The 20,191-nt window shown below is 48.7% G+C and overlaps 1 protein-coding gene across 1 annotated transcript in view; it reads left to right on the forward strand.

The window, feature by feature from the left end:
• Nucleotides 1–20,191, forward strand: part of DSCAM (DS cell adhesion molecule) — a 957,910-nt gene that overhangs the window by 165,735 nt on the left and 771,984 nt on the right. The window contains exon 2 of the mRNA XM_064577323.1: nucleotides 8,092–8,373. Coding sequence (XP_064433393.1) covers nucleotides 8,092–8,373 — 282 coding nt within the window. The remainder of the gene's footprint in view (nucleotides 1–8,091; nucleotides 8,374–20,191) is intronic.

Raw genomic sequence — 20,191 nt, forward strand, 5'->3', positions numbered from 1 at the left:
GGATAAATACGGACAGGCCAGAAGTGCTGTGGTGTGGGCGCTGTCAGGTAAAGCCTGTCTGAGGAGAGGACATTTGAGGGGGGAGTGAGCCATGGGGGCAGCTGACCCATCAGTATTTATGCAGAGGGTGGGGGCATGCTGGTTGTGTTTGAGGAAGGTCACGGAACCTGTGCGGCATGTGGGAGTGGGGACGCAGCAGGAGACCTGCCCACCAGAGTAGGGTGGTGGTGGTGATGGTGGACAGCACAGGGTCTGCAGCCATGGCGTGCACATTGTGAAAGATCGGGAGGAGTGGGGGTTGTGAGCAGAGCTTCCTGTGATCTGGAGTGTGTGTGTGTGTGTGTGTTTAAAAGACCATGCTGCCTGCTTTACAGAGAATAGGCTGTGGGTGTGAGGGTGGAAGACAAGAGGAACATTAAAATCCTCTGAGAGATAATGGTGTCCCTAGTTTTGGGCAGTGGCTCCTCTGTCCACACAGGCATCCCAGATGCAATCCTGGGAGTCATTTTGGTGCCCTCCCACTCCCTCACCTCTTCCTTCCTCTCCCTCACCTCTTCCTTCCTCTCCCTCACCTCTTCCTTCCTCTCCCTCACCTCTTCCTTCCTCTCCCTCACCACTTCCTCCCACTCCCTCACCACTTCCTCCCACTCCCTCACCACTTCCTCCCACTCCCTCACCTCTTCCTTCCTCTCCCTCACCTCTTCCTTCCTCTCTCTCACCTCTTCCTTCCTCTCCCTCACCACTTCCTCCCACTCCCTCACCACTTCCTCCCACTCCCTCACCACTTCCTCCCACTCCCTCACCTCTTCCTCCCTCTCCCTCACCTCTTCCTTCCTCTCCCTCACCTCTTCCTCACCTCTTCCTTCCTCTCCCTCACCACTTCCTCCCACTCCCTCACCACTTCCTCCCACTCCCTCACCACTTCCTCCCACTCCCTCACCTCTTCCTTCCTCTCCCTCACCTCTTCCTTCCTCTCTCTCACCTCTTCCTTCCTCTCCCTCACCACTTCCTCCCACTCCCTCACCACTTCCTCCCACTCCCTCACCTCTTCCTTCCTCTCCCTCACCTCTTCCTTCCTCTCCCTCACCACTTCCTCCCATTCCCTCACCACTTCCTCCCACTCCCTCACCTCTTCCTTCCTCTCTCTCACACTTCCTCCCTCTCCCTCATGATTTCCTCCCTCTCACTTACCACTTCCTCCCTCTCTCTCTCACCATTTCCTCTCACTCTCTTCCTCACCACTTCCTCCATCTCCCTCAGCACTTACTCCACCTCCCTCACCACTTCCTCCATCTCCCTCACCTTCCTCCGTCTCCCTCACCACTTCCTCCTTCTCTCCCTCACCACTTCCTCCATCTCCCTCACCTTCCTCCGTCTCCCTCACCACTTCCTCCTTCTCTCCCTCACCACTTCCTCCATCTCCCTCACCTTCCTCCGTCTCCCTCACCACTTCCTCCTTCTCTCTCTCACCACTTCCTCCTTCTCTCTCACCTTTTCCTCCTTCTCTCTCTCATCACTTCCTCCCACTCTCTCACCACTTCCTCCCTCTCCCTACCACTTCCGCCCTGTCCCTTACCACTTCCTCCTTATCTCTCTCTTACAACTTCCTGCCATCTCTTCCCTGCTCAGAGGAGACTGACCCTTCCCAGACGTATGGGGGTCGTGCTTGGATTCAGGCTCTGCCCCTACCTAATAGCTGGGAGCTGCAGTGCACGTTTCTGGACCTTTCTGAGCTGAGGCTTCCCTGTCTGAAGAATGGGAATGACAGTAACAGCAGTTATCTTACTGATGAGAATTGCATTTGGTAAGCATCCACAGCACTCAGCATAGAACTGGACAAGCCAGTGCTGAATAAATGTCAGTGGCGAGCTAAAGGACCCCCCCATTCATGGTGACAGCAGCTGTCATCACTGTGAGTAGTATTTCTGTGCATCCATGGTCTCCCCTTCCTGCTCTCTCCCAATATTATAAGATGCAAACGTCTCCATCCCCGGACCGTGGCTTTCATGGGGTCTCAGTCGTTTTCTGTCTGGACTCAGGCTAATTTTCTAACAGTCTCCCTGTGACCTTCTCAAATCCCTAGGCCATTCTCCACCGTGTCCCTAGCAGGGAATGTTTCCAAAACATAAATGTGATCATATCACTTCCTGCTTACCGTATGTCAGGGGCTTCCTCTTGCCTTCAGGATGGAGTCCAAACACCTCCTTGCACCAGTTCTTCTGTTCCTGTCCCGTTTCCTGCACACCTGTTCCCAGCGCACGAGCACACACACACACACACACACACACTGAGTTAGATGTGCCACCCCCCAATTAAGGGGTTTATTTCCTCAAATTATGGTAACTATTATTTGAATCCCCCACTGAATTTTGAGGTTAGTAGGGACTGTCTAGCCACTGTTTTTTTTTAATACACAGTAAAGTGTATAAATGCACTAATCTAAAGCGTACAGCTTGATGAATTCTTATATGTGTATGTATCCTTGTGACTTCTACCCAGATCCAGACAGAGAATATGTCAAGCAGCCCAGAGGCTCCAGAGCACCCGGTACCTCCTGGTCCCTAGTCACTCTTCTTCAAGCTCCCAGGGTATTATCATAGCCACTCTCGGTAGCAGGCATGCTCTGATTATTTGTGGACAGTCTCCATCAGTTCACCGGAGGAAAAACGGGATGGCCCACTGACACTCTTGACCATCTCTGCCCTTTGCATTTCTCAGACCAGAGGCATAATAATGCCCAATTTCCATTTAATCAAAGTACTGGCCGCCATGTTATAAATTTATTCAAAATGTTTCCACAGGTCCGGCTGCAGACAGTAGTGACCGTAGATGGTGGTTCCCGTGTAATCCTTATCAAACCAGCTCCCATACCTCATTCTATTATCTCAACAATCTGTAAGGTAAGAAGAGCAGGTATGGTTATTTCATTTTCCAAGGGAAGAAAACTGAGACTCCAGAGAGTCTGAACTCCTTCTCTGCTCATGCCCATCACGAAGGGGCGTTTGGTGCATATGGTGTATGGCCATTTCTGTTGGGACAGGCTTCTCATACCTCTTGCTTTTTGATTTCAGGCTTCTTGGATCAACTGTGTCTCCCCCAAACCATGTATTGAAACCCTAACCCTCAGTATCTCAGAATGCAGCCTTGTTTAGAAGCAGGGTCATTACAAGATGCAGATGTGAGTAAGATGAGGCCGTACTGGATCTGGGTGCGTCCCTTATCGAATATGTCCTTATAAGAAGAGCAGGAGAGACATAGACCTAAGCAGCGGGAGAAGACCCCGTGAAGCTACCGACTGGAGTGGGGCATCTGCAAGCCAAGGACACCGAGGACTGGGGGCCACTAGAAGCTGGGAGAGGCAGGAAGGATTCTCCTATGCATGTAAAAGTATAGCCCTACCAATGCCATGATTTTGGACTTCTGGCCTCCAGGAGTATGAGGCAGGAAATTTCTGTGGTCATCCAGTTTGTGGTACTCATTTCAGCAGCCTGAGGACAGGACCCCAGGTCCCATTTGGGCAAATACTTGTCCTCTTGATCAGAAAGGAGTGAGCCTTCCCCTGTGGCCACGGTTGACATTTCCGCCCGAAGTGCCTCCTCAGCCATCCCATCTATGGGCAACCCCAATCCCTCCTTTAGAACATGGCTCAAATGCTGCCACTCCAGAGATGCTCTTCTTGATCCCAGAGAACGTGGAGGAGTAGATGGCAGAATTCGGATAATGCCTCTCCCCAAATGTCCATTGTTTCTTATTTAGCATAATTCAAGGGGGCGAAGTGTAGTCCCTTTGACTTTGCCTCTGTTCTGCTGGGGAGGCTGATCCAGAGCTGTAGGAAGACCATGGGGGGCCGGGAACGATCCCTTATGGAATGCTTTCAGACCAAAGATTAATCTTCAGGTGCCAGGTGTTACCATTAAGTTGGAATACAAGGAAAGGACAATTCCATTGTTGGAAGAGGTCATGTCCTCTGGTAGATGGAGAGCTGACCCCTTCCTCTCCCTCCACCCCCAGAAGCCACTTCAAGAATATGACCTTGAGAGAGTAAGGTGCAATAGAAACCATCTGGAGGGTCCATGGAACTGAATCTCTTTAAGGCCTCTGTATTAACATTTAAGATTCTGGAGGGCAGGGTGGAGATGCAGTTCTCTGAGTTGGAGAGCAAGCCTCCCATAGAAGTTTCCTTGCTCATTGTACCTTCTGCATAGCAACCCCCCCTGGCCTGCCCCTTTCTTCTGTCTCTCCTGCCCCTCCACCTGCTTGGGGCGTTTCAAATTTCACCTGCAGAACTCCCAGAACTCCCGAGGGAGTTTTGAAATCAGAATTAAAACCTAAATGTATTTGATAAAGTTCCTGGTGTCTGCTTGATCAGGGGAGAACACCCCCTTGCCTTTACTCAGTTTTGCACATTGACATCTTTTTTTTTTTAAGATTTTATTTATTTGTTTGAGAGACAGAAAGAGAGTGAGCACAAGCAGGGGGAGCGGCAGAGGGAGAGGGAGAAGCAGGCTCCCCGCCGAGCAGGGAGCCCGATGCAGAACTTGATCCCAGGACCCTGGGATCATGACCTGAGCCCAAGGCAACCGCTTAACCGACTGAGACACCCAGGTGCCCCAACATCCTTTTTAAAAAAAGATTTTATTTATTTATTTATTTATTTATTTATTTATTTTAAAGATTTTATTTATTTATTTATTTGAGAGAGAGAATGAGAGAGAGAGAGAGCATGAGAGGGGGGAGGGTCAGAGGGAGAAGCAGACTCCCTGCCGAGCAGGGAGCCCGATGCGGGACTCGATCCTGGGACTCCAGGATCATGACCTGAGCCGAAGGCAGTCGCTTAACCAACTGAGCCACCCAGGCGCCCTATGTATTTATTTATCAGAGAGAGAGAGAGAGAGAGAGCACAAGCAGGGAGAGTGGCAGGCAGATGGAGAAGCAGACTCCCCGCTGAACAAGGAGCTTGACATGGGACTCGATCCCAGGACTCTGGGATCATGACCTGAGCCGAAGGCAGATGCTTGACCGACTGAGCCACCCAGGTGCCCCAGCATGTTGACATCTTAACTAGAAGGCTCAGCTAGACTCTTTCCTCCAAAGACTTCTCCGAGGGTGAGTGGGAGGTGCTCTCTTTGTCTTCTGAATTTCCCCATGATGTTCTGAGCACATGTTTCGAGTGGGCTTCGATTTCTCCCTACATTCCATTTCACAGCTGTTTACTGAGTGTGTCTGCAGGCCGGGCACTGTGCCAAGCCTTGGACACCGCTTTTTGAGCGGGACAGATACAGTGCCTGATTTCATGGAGCCCACATTTTGTGGTATATGTGTGCTTTTATACTGAAATATGTTCTAAAACTATTTGTGAAAAGAGTGCCGTGTTAGGCCTATTCTAGATCATTGTTAACCTATTCAGTCTGTGGCAGATACCCCAGGTGGACCACCACAGCCCGTTGGCTTCACGGGGGATGGGACTGATGCATTTGTACTGGGATCCTGCCTCCTGGAAGGGCCTGCCCTTAGGGTTAAAAGCTCTGCCATTGCCATCTTGAAAATTTTATTACTTTTAAAAATTTAAAAACGTACTACTTTTAAAAATTACTTTTACTCCTTCAAAATTTTTTCCTGCATTTATGGCTCCTGCACTGTCCTGTCTTCTGCCAGTTTCTCAGGGTTCTTGCCTGTATTCTCCCTCCCTCCATGGTGCCCCAGGTCGTGACCAGGCTCCCCCCCACCGACCCCATCCTGCAATCACCGCCGCTGGCAGTGTCTGGGTGATGTTGGAAGAGGAGGCCTGGATTCTGCCTTTGCCCTCAGTCAGCCTGGTAGGGGCCCAGGTGTGCACAAAGGGAGTGTTGAGATTGGGCATGTGCATGGTAGTGGTGTTTTAGGGCAGAACCTAGTGGAGACTGTCCCTGCCCCAGGCTGCCCTATTCCCCAAGTGACTTGAGCAGGGCCAGACTCTCACCACCTCTGACCCAGGTGCAAGTGCTTGCCAGCTTGGAGACAGAAGCTCCTTGAGGATCTCCTGTCCCCTGTGCATTGGGGCAGGGGCCTGTGGGGAAGGGGGAGTCCTGGTTGGGGGCACAGTGCATTGGTCCATGGAGGGGGTGAGATGTGAGCTCTTGGTGCTGCACTGAGTCCCAGGCACTTGCCAGGGACTATTCCCATGCCCAAGGCAGCATGGCATTAGATAGGGAATAAAAAACACCATGACAGGTTGAGAGAGACTGAGAATGAAAGGGCAAAGTTTCATATTTTAGGAGCTTTAAGAGTGCTTTTCCCCTTTTTGAGAAAGGAGCTCCCCATTTTCATTTTGCATGGGATCCTGCAGCCAGCCCTGCTCCCAGACCCAGCAACAGCCATGCCTCAATTGATTACAGTGACCACACATGCTAGGGATTTGCCATCAGATCTTCCCAACCATATGAGTGGGGAGCCTTGATCATTTTCATTCTGTCTATGAGGATAACGAGGTGCAAGCTGCGCATCCAGCAAGTGGCCAAATTGAGCTCTGATGTGAGTGTTGTCTGACCCTGGTCCTCGAGCACCTGACCATGAAGGCTGAGAGGAGCCTCTCGCATGGCTGGTGTGCAGTTAAGATTTTGTGAATTGAATGCATGGGTGGAGGAGCTGGGTGTGGGAGCAGAAATCACGCCATCACCTGCCCTCCTGGACTGCATTTAGGAAAGACCAGAGCGTGAGCGCCCCGCACGAGCAAAGCCAGAGGACACGGGGCCGTGTGGTCGGGCAGGGCTGGGCCCGCGGTCCTGAGTGGGCGGCGGCACGTGACCACCTGCAGCTGCCGAGCACAGCATGACTGGCTCAGCTGGCCCTTCCTCCTACACAGGGCCTGGCCATCTTGTGCCCAACGCTGGTAAAGCACCATTTTGTTCCTGCCTCACCATCTGCTTTTCCTGTCCTTTTGCGAGCTGTTCTAGGTGTGCTTATTTCCCCTTTTGCTCCGGAGGGGAACGTGGGGCCTAGGCAAAAGACACCCAGTGCTCAGGAAGCCCGCTCATTTCCCATGAGACCCCCCTCCTCCACCCCAAATGCCTCTCCTCAGTCTTTATTGCCCTGTCTCTGAGCATTCTACCTTGGATCCTAAATTGGGGTGCATTCCAGCTTTTTTCTTTTTTTTTGCAAAGTGATAAAATATGGATGCATGCCCTTTTTAAAGCTTTTATTTTAATATTATTATGACTTCAAGAACCATACAGAACATTCAGGAAATACTATCATGCCGGCTTTTCACAGTAGTGTGGAAGGGGTTATAGGTTTGGAATTAACTCAAATTATCAGCAATTTTAATCAGTTTTTTTTTTTTGCACCATTCAGAGAGCAAAATTAGAATTGCCTGTGTTTGTGTGTATTTTAGATAATTAAAAATTAGCCCGTGAAACCATAGAGATCTTTATAGGAGCAGGAAGGAGTTGGAGGCAGCCTTTCCCTCCAGGCAAATGAACTGGACTTTTATGAGAGTAAATACGAAATCTGAATCCAGCTGCACATTTTATTAAAACTGCTAACATTTCATGGTCACCTCTGCTTAGCTGGCAGCCTTCCGGAATAGTCACCTCTGGCCGTATCTTATTAGCAACCTGCAGGAAAATAACTAAAAATAATCGGCTGTTGAAATGAGTCTTTAAGCCTCTAAGAAATGCATCCTGATGACTGTGCGTGACCGTGTGGTGGCTGCGCTCTCCTCCGTCCTGCCTCCAGTCCGGCTCCACTTCTCGGCTGCTGCTTTAAGACTGCAGAGCGCCCCAGCGGCCAGAGGCAGGGGAGGGGGTCCCCGCTCGCCTCCGCGCCGCTCGCTCGCTCGCTCGCTCGCTCCGCGCCCGCCCGCCCGCCCGCCCGCCTCCCAGGCAGCGAAGGTCAGCGACGGATCGCTGCGATTCGGGCCGCGGGAGAGGAAAGATGCGCCTGCCCGCCCGCCTGCTGCCTGGATGTGCAGGCTGAGGGCTGGCGCACGGGAGGCCGCTGGCTGCGCGTTCGGGGCGCCGGGCGCCCGGGATGAGCTCGCGCCCGCGTCTGCGGCTCTCTGCACCCGCCGACCTGCCGGCGGCCCCCTGAGCTGACGGCGCACCTGGGCTGCAGCCCCGCCGGCCCGCTCTGGCCGCAGCGTTGGGCGCGGCGCCCGGGAGCAGGTGTGCAGGCGCGCAGCGCGCGGCGAGCGCAGCCCTCGCCCCGGAGCCCGGCCCGGCAGCGGCGGCGGCGGCGGCGGCGGCGGCGGGCGGGCGGCGGCCCGCGGGCAGGTGGCGAGCGAGCGGAGCCGGGCGGAGCGCGGGGGGCGAGGCCGGCGCGTCGCTCGCGGGAGGCCGGGGAGCAGCAGGGGCATGTGGATACTGGCTCTCTCCTTGTTCCAGAGCTTCGCGAATGGTGAGCCTTTCGGTTTGTGGCGAATTTCATTGCTTGTATGGACCGGAGTGTGGGGGCATTGGATGCACGGGTGAAGTCTTTCCCTTCTTCTCCCCCAGTCTGTGCTTAAATTGTCATGCGTTTCTCCTTTTTAAAAATATTATTTTTATTTCTTTGGGGAGGAGAGGAGGCAATGTAGAGAGGCCGGGGTGGGGGAGATTGCTCTGTAATCATTTAAAGGAGCTTACCTAGCAAAGTGACAGCTCCGAGCTAACTCCGGTGCTAGATAGCTACCTCATCCAGAATAAACCAGGTTTGGCGAGAGGAGGAGAGACCGGGAAGATCACCACTTTGACACATTATAACCTCAAAGGGATAGGACATTCCAAGTGTGGGCAGGTGGAGGGTCAATTAAGAACACTTGCTTTCACATTCAAAGCTTTTTGAGCTTTTGAAAGATGTGCTTTCAATCTGCTACCATTCATGCCCGGCAGCAATGAAGCCTTTAAGAAAGATCTGTCCTTTCCCCCCCCCCTCCTCCCCCAACCTCCAGGGTACTACATATTCCTCACAGTCATTTATGTAAAAATATGCACTCATAAGCATGACATCATCTGAGATGTTGACAAATTTTTAAAAACCTCTGTACAGTTGTACAAACGGCATCAGTGAATATCGTAAATAGAATTCCTTTCCTCACGCCCATCAGTATTACATTTTAAAATGCTTTCTTCCTGGGGATTTGGAAAGCTATTGCTCTTGCCTGAGTCAGACCCAATTAGTAAGTGTGATTGCACCTTAGGTCGCCTGTCACCGCGTAAATATGAACTTACATGTATGAATGGCTTCCTCTCATTTGGGAACGGGGGGGGGGGGAACTGTCACCATTTGGCATTGCCTGGGAGTAGCGAGCTTCAGCTTAAATTCCCATTTCAAATTTTGGAGGACAAATCTGCATAAAATGTATGACTTGCTGACAGTTAAAAATTAAACCATTAAGCAGAATCCCCTATCCAGGAGAGAGGGAGAGAGCGAGCTCGTGGGGGTGGGGGTGAGAGGGAGGAAATCTCACCCTGGTGAGAAAATGCCAGAAGCCAAGGGGAGGCTCTGAGATTTTCTTGGAAGATGCACAGGGAAGCTCTGAGTGTTAGCTGCATAGGGGTGCTTTTTTTTTTTTTTTTTTTTTTTTTTTGCCTATCTAGATAGCATCCTAAGAATCGTCACACTGACAGGCCAGAGGAAACGTATAAACTTTGCAAAATTAAAAAAAAAAAATGATGACTAAGAAAAGATGGAGCTGAAAGAAGGCGCTCCTGAAATTAACATGGAAATGATGCTTTGCTCTGTAATATAACCTAAAGCAAAGTGTTCAAAACTTTCATTTGGAGGTTTCCCAGCCGGAGAGATTCGCAACAAGTTCTGACATGACCCCATCTTTCCCAGAGGGCACTCTACCTCTTCTGCAGCCTCGTGGGAATTTACCTTGGGGGGAGAGATCTGCTGTAGCTAATGTGTGGTGATGCATCAGGAAGGGCGGCCCTTTCTGCTTCTCTGCTCATGTAAACTCAGAGAAAACGTAAGAATCACATACGTCTCTCCCGTGCCTCCAAGCCTTGACGGCCTGTCTCACCTGTCAGGGCGTACATCTCTGGAGTCCTCGGAAAGACCAGGATCGTAGGAGGAAATGAAATCTCCATCCTGGTGGGAAGTATGTGTTTCAGGATGACAGAAGACTGAGTGCCAGTCAATCAGTTCTCACTTTACAGTTTCATGGTTAGAGGTGACAAAAATAGTGTGGAAGAATTTCTGGTACCGTCTCTGATACAGGGATGCTGAGAGTGTGTGTGACTTTTTAAAAAATTAATTTTCATACTAAAAGAATCACAAGAGAATCAGAGTGAGAAAAGTGTGTAAAACCTCAAATATTCTACATGGAAAATATATGCAAAGACTATGTGCATATGTATGAGCATTCTCTCTTTTTTTTTTTTTTTGAGCATTATCTTCTTACATCTTTTTCAAGACCTTTAAAGTTGATTGATAATTTCCATTATTAGGACTGTAATGAACACAGGTAGAGGTCACAATACAAGGACATGCACATGCAAATGAATATTTTACGTGGCTGTATTATGTGGCCTGATGCTATCTATCAGAAGGCTATGGAACTCTCTTATATAAAAATGGCCCTCTCTTTCTATGACCAAGCATTAAAAAAAATTAAAAAAAGAAAGGCCCGACTGTAGACCTCTGGGCTCTTTCATTTTGGGGTGGGGGGCGGGGAATCAGCTTTAAAGAGTTTCTCAATGAATGATATTCGATGCCTACCGTGCAAAGGATCATAAAATATATGGTCAGGTGAAAATAGACTAAGGGTCCAATTTGGAATGCTGTCTGTTCATAGGACCACATTTCAAAAATGTGAAATCAGATGGTTCTTACCTATCTGAATGAGACTTGGAAAAAAAAAAAAAAAAGAAGAAATTTTTTTCAACAACTATCATAGTTTAGTCTACCTTAATTTTGAAAAATTCCTGAATGTGTGTGATAAAAGATCTATGAATTCTGATACTTAAGCTGATTACCGCTAGGCCTCAAACAGCAAAACGTCTGACATGATTTTAAAGAAATCTGTTTGTAACAGATTATGCAGTTTGATATTTTGGGGGGTGCTAACAAAATAAGAACCCCCCCCCCCCTTGGGCATCTGCATTTTCACAGTAGGCAACAGCATTTTTCCTACTGATGTAATGGGATGTACATTTATTGCTTAATAAAAGCATGGTTGCTGGACAGGCTGCAGACAGGGTTTTGGGTGACAGAAGTGAGTGAGCAGTCCCTTCATGGGTTAAACCCTTGAATGAATTACCTCACCTGATCAGGTGCTGTCATCATGTTTAAAGCAGTCAACTTGTTCTGCAGTGTTCTGGAAATACTCACGGGAGACCTTCGGTTACAGTGCAAGGAATCGGGGTCCATGAATGTGCAGACACACATCCACACACACGTCCCTGGATGTCCCTTTAGGACAGGATCATGCTGCATTGTGTTTAAGCACAATTTCTTGTGGTTTTAACCCCACTGAGCACATTCTAGTGTAAGATTCTTGTTAAAAGCATAGACAGGCCTCTGGATAAGCAGACTGAGGAACAATAAGCATATTTATTACATAGAATACATTTTTGCCAGTATCTTTGCATCTCTTTGGATGTACACACGTGTCCCTGACATCTTTTCTTGAGCCACGGACTCTTGACGTTTGCTGCTTTTGCTGTTTTCATGAAGCGCGTGGAGATTAGAGAAGGTGGGGGGTGGAAGAGAGACAGGTATTCATCAGAGTGGAGGTGGGGTGTCAGCCCCTTGGGGGCCTCACCAGTTCATCTTGACAGGATATTACATACTGCAAACTGGACATTTTAATTTAAATTTAGGAGTAGACCTTTGTGAGTACAAATGCGCCTTGAGGGCTTTGAAAATGACTTTTATTTTATTCATGTAAATACACGCAAGTAAACAGGGTCATTAGGTGAATAATTTCAGGGCCTCCTGCCCTCACCACCCTCCCGTGTTTTTATTAAGCAGATTCAAATTCTATCTCAGAATTTCAGAGCTCACCTGAAATTTCTAGGTCCCTTAAGCTGTGTGCCCCTGCCAGATGCCCTCTGTAGGAAAACAAAATGCCACGCAGACCTTTAATAAATGCCAACCCGTCCTTCTCTACTTCTTGACTCCCTCCTGGATGCCACTTTAGCATGATCACAGTTCATTGCTGCCTCGGGCAATCAGGGACTCACTGGGCAGAACGGGGACAATATACAGCATGCTGGTAGGGGAAATAATTTTGACCAAAAAAAATTGCCAATCTAAATCCCTAATTCCTGGACCTCCATGTAGCTATCAAAGTGTTTTATCATTGATGTGTCTGAGATGAGAGGCAATGGTAGGATTTCCTGAAGGGACTCATGCAGTGTGCGTTGAAACTTGATCTAAAATTTTGGGCTAAGAGAGGGGGAGAGAGAGAAAGAAGAGGGAGAGAGAAAGAGAGAGAGAGAGAGATGGAGAAGGTCATTTTATAAGGAGAGACCTATGAACACTGCAGGAGACTAGATATTTATGTTTGCAAAATTAAGGGATGGATTTCTCAGTGGATGCATTTACAAAATCGATGGCATCCAAATTTCACAAAATTAGCTGGATTGTCGGGGTGCGACTGTGAACGTGCCTCCTCGGTAACTGACAGGCGGTGGAAACGATTCGTTCAGGGCTCGCTTAGGCAGGGCGCCCAGTAGCATTTTCTTGGTTTGCCTGTGTATTGGGTGCAGCCGGGAAAGCAGGCAGGGCCCCCGGGCGATCTCGTGCAGACGGCCGCGTCTGGGCATTTTCTTGGCTGCTGGGCGGAAGTGCACGCTGGCTCTCGGTGACCGGCTCCCTCGGCCGGCCGGCCGGCCTAGGACACGGACAGGGGCCGCTACCTGCATGTCAGTTGTGTCCCTGCGATAGGACACTAGTGGGCGGCAGACCTCACAAGACGGGTGCAGCCAGCCTTCCTCGGCAGAGCGGGCAAGCGCGCCGCCTCCGGGGAAGCACTGCTGTGGGCGGCGATCGGGGATCGGGGATCGGGGATCGGAGGCTCTCCGCCCCGCGATCTCTCCAGTCCCGGCTCCCGTGGCTCGGCGCACCTGTCCGCGAGCAGCGCGAAGCCGTGCCAGGGAGGCAGCGTCCGGGCGTCTTTGTTTCCGATTTTACAAAGGAGGACCCCGTTGGCAGCGCTGTTTTGAAACCTAGAAGGTGCACAGAAAGGAAGGTTGCATTTGCATAGCCCCTTCCAAACTGGCGGGGGAGCCGGGCCCAGGCGTGTGCGTCTCAGCTCCAGGAGCAGCCCCGCGCCTGATTGGCTGACCTTCCAATGTCATTCCAGGAGGCGCTGCTTGCTTCTCCTCCCGCTGATGGTGACGGGGGTGATGCGGCCGCTCCCGAGCCTCTGCAGGCCGTCTGTCTCGCCGCCACGCAGGGCTCTGTGGCCAGGAGCCCCCTCCCTGCTCCCCCAGGCAAAGTGGGCAGCACCTGTTCCCCTGGGCCCGTGTTAACGCTTCACCTCCCAGAGAACTGGGCACAGAAATTCCCATCTTCTATGTCCCTCCCCCCCGTATTTGTGTTCTTTTTCATGTGTGGAAGATAGGAGAAAATTCAAAGTTGCATTTCCCTCCCTGAATTTATGGGTTAAGATAACACGGTGGGAGTGGAAGATTCCAGGAGCCCGACATGCACCCAGTTCTGGATTCGCAGGGTGCAGGCCACAGGATGCCTTCTGCAGGTGACACCATCCACCAAGGGGGCGGGAGGGAAGTACCACGGGGCAGATAGATGACTGGTGTCTGGCTCAGAGGTTGGATAGCTTTTGGTCAGGATGCTGGGCAGGGCTGGATTCAGAGACCCCAGATTAGGTCCCTGCATTATCCTCTGTCATAGGACCTTGGCCATGCTCTCCACAGTGTCTAGGGCAGTCCATAGCCATTTATTTCTTTGGTGCTTATTTGGCTAGTGACTGTCCCCCTCTCTAGAAGGTAAGGTCCACAGTTTAGATCCACTGTGCAGAGCGCATGCATGGAGTAGGTGGAGATGGGTGTTGGCAGACTGAGTGAACGAAGGGACAGATGACGGACAGAGCCCTCCTCCCTTCCTCACCTTCCCCTCCTCTCTCCCACCTCTCTCCCGCCCCCACTTCACCTTTCCTTTGCTCCTTCTGGGCCCCAGTCTCGAACCATGGTGAAAAAGGAACATAAGCAACTGTGTGGATTCCTTGGCTCCTGCCAAGGACCCGAGGGCTTTAGAAGCGTTTATTTGCTAGAAATGCTCCTGGGGCATTTTTCTGTCTTTTCCAAAATGGATTCACATTTGGAATCAGCGCTGGGTCTCCATCACAGGAACATTATGGTGATACAGTTGCTTTAGGTGCTCTTCCTGATGTGGATTGGGTCAAATGTCACAGAAAGTAAGTCCATAAATACACCAACCCCCTTGTTCCCAAGTATATGCAGCTAAGTGCACGATTCAGAAATCCTATACAATGTTTACCGCCCTGCTGCATTCTGAAAACCAGTCAGAAACATGAAATCGACACAGAGGTTTCCCTCGGGATATTTGGGAATCCATTTCTTCATCAAAGAGCCACCAGGGACATCAAAACAAAGCTCGGTTTCTTAGGCCTTAATTGTCTTAAAAAAAATCACATTACTATTTTTTTTTCTTAAGTATCCCATTGATTTATGAGTTTCTCAGCGTTATCTCTTTTTGCTCGTTTTGCAGCAGAACCAAATGTAAAAGTTAGTTCCTTCATCAAAGTAACATGAAAGGAGTAAGTTTTATTTATTACTGAAATTTCGACTTACCAGATTAGGTGTCATAATTTACATTATTTACTATCTTTTGATACTTGGTGATCTGTATTTGTTCTGTGTTGATCAATGATTACGGTATTTTTTAAAAAAGTCATTTGGCTGGGTGAATTTTTGGTCTTTAAGCTCCCTGGAAATATGTAAATATATATCCTGGTTTAGCAGAGACGGGAGGAATGGGGTTGATGAGATATTTGTCGAGATAAGAGGAAGGAAGGGGCTCCTGCACAGAGAGACAGCATGACAGGGATTAATAAATCTTGCCCGCATCCCTCTTTAAGTTATTTTTACGCAGACAACAGTGAGTAAGATTTAAGAGTGAGCAAGCAGTCCTATTTATAGAACGCCGTTTTTAAATGCAGTGGTTGAGACAGTGAAAGAAAGAATGGAAAATGCGAGAGATCACCTCCATACCGAATGCCAGCTTCCCCTAACTTCCCGGCACCAAAGAGAATTTTTGCAGGAGACAAAAAAGGCATGCCGACCCTTGCTGAGGTCCTGAGAAATCGCTTTGGACACTGCAGATTGTTCTAGAAACGCTCCTGGGTTTAAGTCTGTGTCTGACTCGGAGGTGGGGTGGGGAGCCAGTGTATATATTGTTGGAAACTGGGCCTGGGTAGGTCTGAAGAGGGGAGTGCAGGGAGACTGTGGAGCGTGGTGCGTGGGCACAGATCCTCGCTGGGCAGTGCGCATCGCCTCTTTTGCAGGTCAGCCACGGAAAGTAGGACCGCCGAATCCGCGGGCACGTTTGTACCAGAGTGATTACTGAGAGAAGGGTTCAAATTTAGGCTCTTGTGATGATCACAGGTTCCTCCACGTTAATCGGCGACTCAAGTCTGGAGGTTTCACTTGTTCTGTCCGCTCTTCTAAATGGGCAGGCCAGATGGGCAGGCCAAGTCACCACAAGCTGCTTGATTGACATAAATGTTACCGGACAAAGAAAAGAGAACACACCTGCTCTTAACAATGAACACGTCTTCCTTCCTAACACTGCATCTGTTCCTTGTAACACTTTGGTTTTACTAGTCTCAAGTGGGCCTTATTTTCGACTAAGAGTAGAACGTTTGAATTTGTATGGAAATACTGCTGGTTTACAGGTGGGAGATGTGAACAAAAGCCACATCCTGACCTACCCCTGAGCACGGACGCTCTGAAAAGCATTTGTCTTTTGTCTTGTGAAGAAGCATCTGTAAAATGGGCCATTTTGTGGCCAACCTCTCCAGACTGTGGAATGTGCATTTTTGCTGAAGTGGTAGAAGGAGATGTGAACTATTTTAATTACCGATTTTGATTGATGTGAGCCTTGCCTCTTTTATTTTGTCTTTTAAAGATTTTATTTATTTATTTATCAGAAAGAGAGAGAGCACAAGCAGGGGAAGTGGTAGGCAGAGGTCGAAGCAGTCTCCCCACTGAGCAAGAAGCCCGATGTGGGATTCGATCCCAGGACCCTGGGATCATGACCTGAACGCTTTAAGTGACTGAGCCATCCAGGTGTCCCGAGCCTTGCCTCTTTTAATATTGAAATGAGGAACCAGGAAATAGTTTTAAGCTTCATTTTACACAGAATTTAAACAATTCTTGTTGTCTGCTATGCACAAATACAGTGAAAGTTTAGAGTTCTTTTTTCTAGATACCTGAGCTCTCAAATTACTGGATATTTCTGCAAAAGCTACAGTGGTGATAACACTCTCAGTGAAGATCGTGATGACCACAGGGTCCCCAGGTGCCCTCTGCATCCTCAGGGGACCTCCATGAGGATCACGTTCAGCTGGGACTGAACCCCCAGGAGGCAGGATGCTTGCCGAGGTGGCCTGCGTCACACACTGAGGAGCCGGGCTGTGTGAAATGGCCGAAGGCAGTGGAGACCCTCACCATTCACGCCTTTTCCTAATATTGAGTAAAACATTGACATTCCTCATGAAATCTCTGGTTCCTCACTCACTAAACTTCGGGGTGATGGCAAGATTTCTGTGATTATGTCCTAAGACAGAAACAAAGTCTGAAGATAATTAGAACCATTGCAGTTCTGTGTGTTTTTAAATTTTATTCCCCCTTTTTTTTCCTACATAAAGGACCTGAGTTATGCTGTGGAAACTTTTGAGTCAATATATTTTCTCATTAGAGAGACCTGAGATTCATCTCTTCTCTCCACTGTGGCCTGATTTGATCTTGGGTTCCCACAGGACACCAGAAATCCCAAATCCCAGCCTGCTTAATTACAGTGTTTGTTTCTTTTCTTTTTTTTAAATATTTATTTATTTATTTATTTGAGACAGAGAGAATGAGAGACAGAGAGCATGAGAGGGAGGAGGGTCAGAGGGAAAAAGCAGACTCCCTGCCGAGCAGGGAGCCCGATGCGGGACTCGATCCCGGGACTCCAGGACCGTGACCTGAGCCGAAGACAGTTGCTTAACCAACTGAGCCACCCAGGCACCCTGGCCAGATTATTTTCAATAGGGCTTCATACATTACATCGGACAGGGTAGAGATGGTTTCTTTTTTCATGTATATGCTATTTTTACCCAAGAGTTTTTCGTAAGACGAAAAGGGAAGAGCTTAGGAAAAGAAACTTAATAGTTGCATCATTTTGAGATTCTCTCTACCATGTACTCATGGCTCTGATAAATTCTTTACACATTTGGTTTTATGGAGAATGCTCATCCCAGCCTGATGACCTAGGTTCTATAATCACCTTTTCTACTGTAGAGGAGAGAACTGGCCCCAGACTTCACAAGTCAGAGCAGAAGGAAAAATCGTCGTCAGGGACGGATTGTCTCCCATACTTCTCTTTTTTTTTTTTTTTTTAAAGATTTTATTTATTTATTTGAGAGAGAGAATGAGAGAGAGAGAAAGCATGAGATGGGGGAGGGTCAGAGGGAGAAGCAGACTCCCCGCCGAGCAGGGAGCCTGATGTGGGACTCGATCCGGGGACTCCAAGATCATGACCTGAGCCGAAGGCGGTCGCTTAACCAACTGAGCCACCCAGGCACCCTACAGTGTTTGTTTCTTAATATTGGCTGTAGAGCATTTTTAATAACTGATTTGTAGCTGCCCGGGTAGAAATAACAATGCTTTGTAATATTACATGGGAGACTTCAGGGGTGAGCTGAAGACCCCGACTCCAACGTGGGCAACTTGATACCGTAGACGGGGCTCCATGGTTAATTTGTCACCCATCCTGGAGCTGGTCATTGCAGTTCCTGCAAAAGGTAGTCACTTGCCTATCTGGTGGCCAGTGAACAAGAAATGCATAACAAATGTGAAATGCTCTCTAAGGAAAAGAATTATTCTTTCATACATTATTTAGGTTGGTGAAACCTAAGTTAGCAGTTCCTGTGTGGTACCTTGACATGAGTGTAGAAAGCAAGTGGGATGGTTAATTACCAGATACGTGTGTATTATGACTCCCCAAATCAATACCTGTTAAATCTTCGGTGGCTCCCGTTTTACAATAGACCTGATGGATATTTACATAGAAAGCTGGGAGGAAAAATTTTGACCTACACGTGATATTGGTATTTGTCTTGGGCAATTACTTTGATCAGTGGTTCGTCTGTGTCTTGTGGCATCTCATGTCACCAGCCCCAACCACCCCCCTTATTATTTATGGTCACAAGAGACCCCTCATTCTCCCTTTTGCCCCATCGCTGATGATGGGAGTAGGACAATATGCTGTGGGCTTTGGTGGCATCAGGTGCTTGGAGGCAGTGGGAGTAAAGGTTACGGGAAGACCAAAAATATGGAGAAAGGGGCTGCCCCAGCCCCCATGTCAGGATAACAGGAACAGACAGGGGAGGAAGGAGGAGGCAGGCTGCCTCTAGGCCCTAGCCTGTTGACACCGTGAGCCCTGTTCTAGTAATGTGCCTCCTCCTGGACCTTCTCAGCTATGGATCAAGGCCACTGGTTCTCAATGCCCATGTGGGCTGGGACAGGGAAGAAGAAGCTAAGGAAATTTCCTGGAGAGTTGGTCCCCTCAAGAGTCTCGTATTGGAGATTCTAAGGCCGGCACCATTTTGGGAATGGGCTATAGCTGGAAAAAGTTCCTCAGGTCTCCTTCCAACATGTACCTTTGCTATCATCTTCCCCACCCCCATAGGCCCCCAACTTCGTGCAGAAGACTCAGCTAATAGTTTATATATTTCCCAGCTCTGACCACCAGAAAGTCTGGTTCTGCAGCTCTGGGGGATGCATGGTTTAGGAAACGGCCTTATGGGCCCTCTCTGGAAACACACACACTTGGAAAGGGGCTTCCTGGCCCCTGCTGGACGTAGAGGGCCAGACACTGGCTAGAAAGCCAACCCAGTGAAGTTTAAAGTGGACTTCAATTCTTGGTGAACTCTGTATTGACTAATGATTTATTGGCAGGGATTAACATATGTGAGGCTAGGTAGTCATTGGCTATTGTATCAATTTGGGCAGGTTGGGGGAGAGATGGTGGTAAAAGCTGGGAACAGGGAAGACCCTGAATAGGGAGAGGTGTGACCCCATCAGGGGCACTTCTAATGTGGTTGCTAGTAGCTTGGGAATCATTGACATCTAAACATATATATGTGTGTGTGTGTGTGTGTGCATATGCGTGCCATTTTTTCTTATTGTCAGAGTTTCTTGGATGTTCTGGTTTATTGCTAGCATGTGCTTTGCTTTTGGACCTGGTTCCCTTTTTTCCCCTCACATTGACCCCTTCCTTGCTAGCAGTTGGAGTCCTAGCAGAGAAGCCCTTTGAAACCTACATGTAGTCCCATTGCTCCAAGCAGGAAGCCAACAGTGTGAAATCGAGTGGGGGGATTGTACTGAGCAATCCTGCGAGATGAGCTAGGGCAGATTGAGACAGGACGGGAAAATGGATCTGTTTGCAGCTTGAAGTTTTGCTTTGGTGCCAACCTGGGAATATGACATATGCCTTCATTCAAATATCGGTGCTCAAGCTCCTTCCAAAGTCAGATAAAACCACTTGGGGATCATTTGCTCTTTTGGGTTTTCTTGGTCTCTGCCTCCTTCTTTGAGGCAGATGACCCCAAATTGGCCGTATTTATCATATGAAGCATGCGCTGTCATGCCAAGTTGTCACAAAAAGAGAAAATGGCGCATCAGGACATATATGCATTTTTAGACCTTGTCACATGTATGATAAAATTGAGGACAATTACTAGTGGCAGAATAATCCTTTCAAAACACCGTGTCCTTGATTTTTGAACTAAAATAGACTTGAATGTGTGCTGGAGAGAGGCCTAAATTCAGAGCCTTAAAAAATATCCTTTTGTGTCCTGAGATCTTATTTTAGATAATATTAAAAATAACTTTCCCTCCTAGGCATCTTAAACAAGTTTGATGTTATAATGCTTTGGTGATTTTATTGTGATTCACTGCAGAGATTATCTTTTTAGAGCGGCTGTTTTGATATTTAGCTTTAGAAGAAAATGGTATGAAAGGCATCACAGGCTGAA

The sequence above is a fragment of the Mirounga angustirostris genome, unplaced genomic scaffold (assembly GCF_029215605.1).
Source record: "Mirounga angustirostris isolate CCGP_5_RB_7025 unplaced genomic scaffold, mMirAng1.0.hap1 SCAF_1, whole genome shotgun sequence".
Taxonomy (NCBI): domain Eukaryota; kingdom Metazoa; phylum Chordata; class Mammalia; order Carnivora; family Phocidae; genus Mirounga; species Mirounga angustirostris.